Here is a 1810-nt window from a genome sequence, read left to right on the forward strand (position 1 = left end):
AAGCTGCCAGTCGGTGCCGGCACCGAACGCACAAAGTTCATGCACGTCACGTTGTACTGGTGAAAGTATGGATCGCCCGGTCCAATCGGAACGGGAAAACATTCTGGATGCTGCGGTTGCCCAGGGTCACAGCATTCGATTGGCTTCCCGTTGACGCCCTGGTTCAGCGCCGTTGAGGTGATGTCATGATCAAGGAACTGACCCCAGACGGCGAGCATCACGGAAAAGGATGGATCGTTGTGGTAGGAAGGGCGATGGATGTCTAGTGAAACGTGTCGCGCACTGGGCAGCTCAGCACCATCGCGGGCAACTCGTGGTGCCGAGATTCCATCGGCGTAGTCCGGGTTTAACTGACGACGGAACGGTATCATGGCGATACCGTACTCATACGGGTGTTCCTTGTTGTTACACGTCCCGTTGGCACTCCGGTAACGGGAGTTGAAGTCACATTGTGCCTTGTACTGCATCCGTGGCACGTTGATCTCGGGACCACGTCCTACGCATCCTCTGCGGCGTAAGTCAATCCTCTTTACCAGTGCCTTTGTGGCGCGATCTTCAACGAATCCCAACTTGGCCGCCATTCGAGCAGCCACCGTAGCACCAATGGATTTCTGATGCCGAAACGAAGGAGACTTCACCGGTGGCGAGGAAAGGGTCTCTTCCAACAGTTCCTTGTCCCCGAGCGCTTTTTCACCTTCGGCAATGGCGGCCATTTTGTCGTCCTCACTGACTTCCATTCCGTTCCAGTCAGGGATTGGCTCATCTAGGATAAGAGGACGTTGAAGAGATGGTAAGTTTATAGGGCGTCATCCACACACGACAACTTACCGGCCAGTGGAAAGCTGATGAGATTCAAAAGCTCTGGAAATTCCGCTGCCGTGGTGTTTCCTTCGTCGAACGGCGGTTTCGTTGCATCGCCGAATATGATGTAACTGATGCTGATCACGACTGCCAGCACAAACGCACCGCTAGGGAGAAAACCGAGTGATTCGTTATTCTGCAGATGACCACCAACTGAGAGTCTTTTCCTTCCTTACAGTATCGCGGAACATATCCAACACTGGAACGTGCGAACCTGCCTTTCGCGTAAGGTTTCGTGTGCCTTCAGATGGTGCACAGTTCCCGATGGTCCCGAAACGAACGGCGAGGGAGACGGGGGGCCCGTTGTTAGCGGGGTTCTTTCATCGATCATGGCCTCGCGATCTGTGACAAAAGTGGCAGAAATAAACACTTGAATTGTAAAGCGTCAATCACCAATCGAGCACGAGGCGGTGCTGTGAACTAACTTATTGTTAGAGAACGTAAATTCAGAAACCCCGCCGAGAGGAGGTGTGCCGACGGCCGCAATCGAAAAGAAACTAATTGAACTGGTCGCTATTACATCTAATAAACCGGTTACTTTGGCAGTTACTCCGCGGTCCCAACCCAGAAGCCCCCCAATGGCCGGTCATTCGATACGACGCGTATTCCGGCCAGTAGACGCTACACACCATTTTGCTATGTTCTTCACTCATATCCAGTCCGGTGTGACGATACCGAAAGTCATCTCGTTTCCGCTCGGACATTCGGTTGGCGCGCGCTCCTAAGGTTTCCCACACGACGGTGGTCCATAACTCGGTTGGCTTCAGTTAGCTGCAAAGGGCACACCGAAGCATATGAAAGTTCTAAGAAAGACACTTTCCAGCGGAACGGTATTTCTTCAAACGGCCAAAGAAACACCATGTGGTTCCGCGTGCGAAGGCACAGAAACGATTGTCGCTAGATGACCGTCAAATATTTGAGACAGATTATCGCTAAATCATATGAAGCT

General features: G+C 52.4%; 1 protein-coding gene across 1 annotated transcript; it reads right to left on the reverse strand.

The window, feature by feature from the left end:
• Positions 1 to 7: 7 nt before the first annotated feature.
• Positions 8 to 1305, reverse strand: LOC128277082 (lactoperoxidase-like; the record flags this gene model as incomplete). Its single annotated transcript, XM_053015530.1, has 4 exons — positions 1287 to 1305; positions 1038 to 1203; positions 829 to 968; positions 8 to 763 (listed from the first exon to the last, which is right to left on the reverse strand). Coding segments are annotated over exons 2-4 (1051 nt in total), but the record flags the coding sequence as incomplete, so codon positions are not given.
• Positions 1306 to 1810: the final 505 nt, after the last annotated feature.

The sequence above is a fragment of the Anopheles cruzii genome, unplaced genomic scaffold, assembly GCF_943734635.1.
Source record: "Anopheles cruzii unplaced genomic scaffold, idAnoCruzAS_RS32_06 scaffold03781_ctg1, whole genome shotgun sequence".
NCBI lineage: Eukaryota > Metazoa > Arthropoda > Insecta > Diptera > Culicidae > Anopheles > Anopheles cruzii.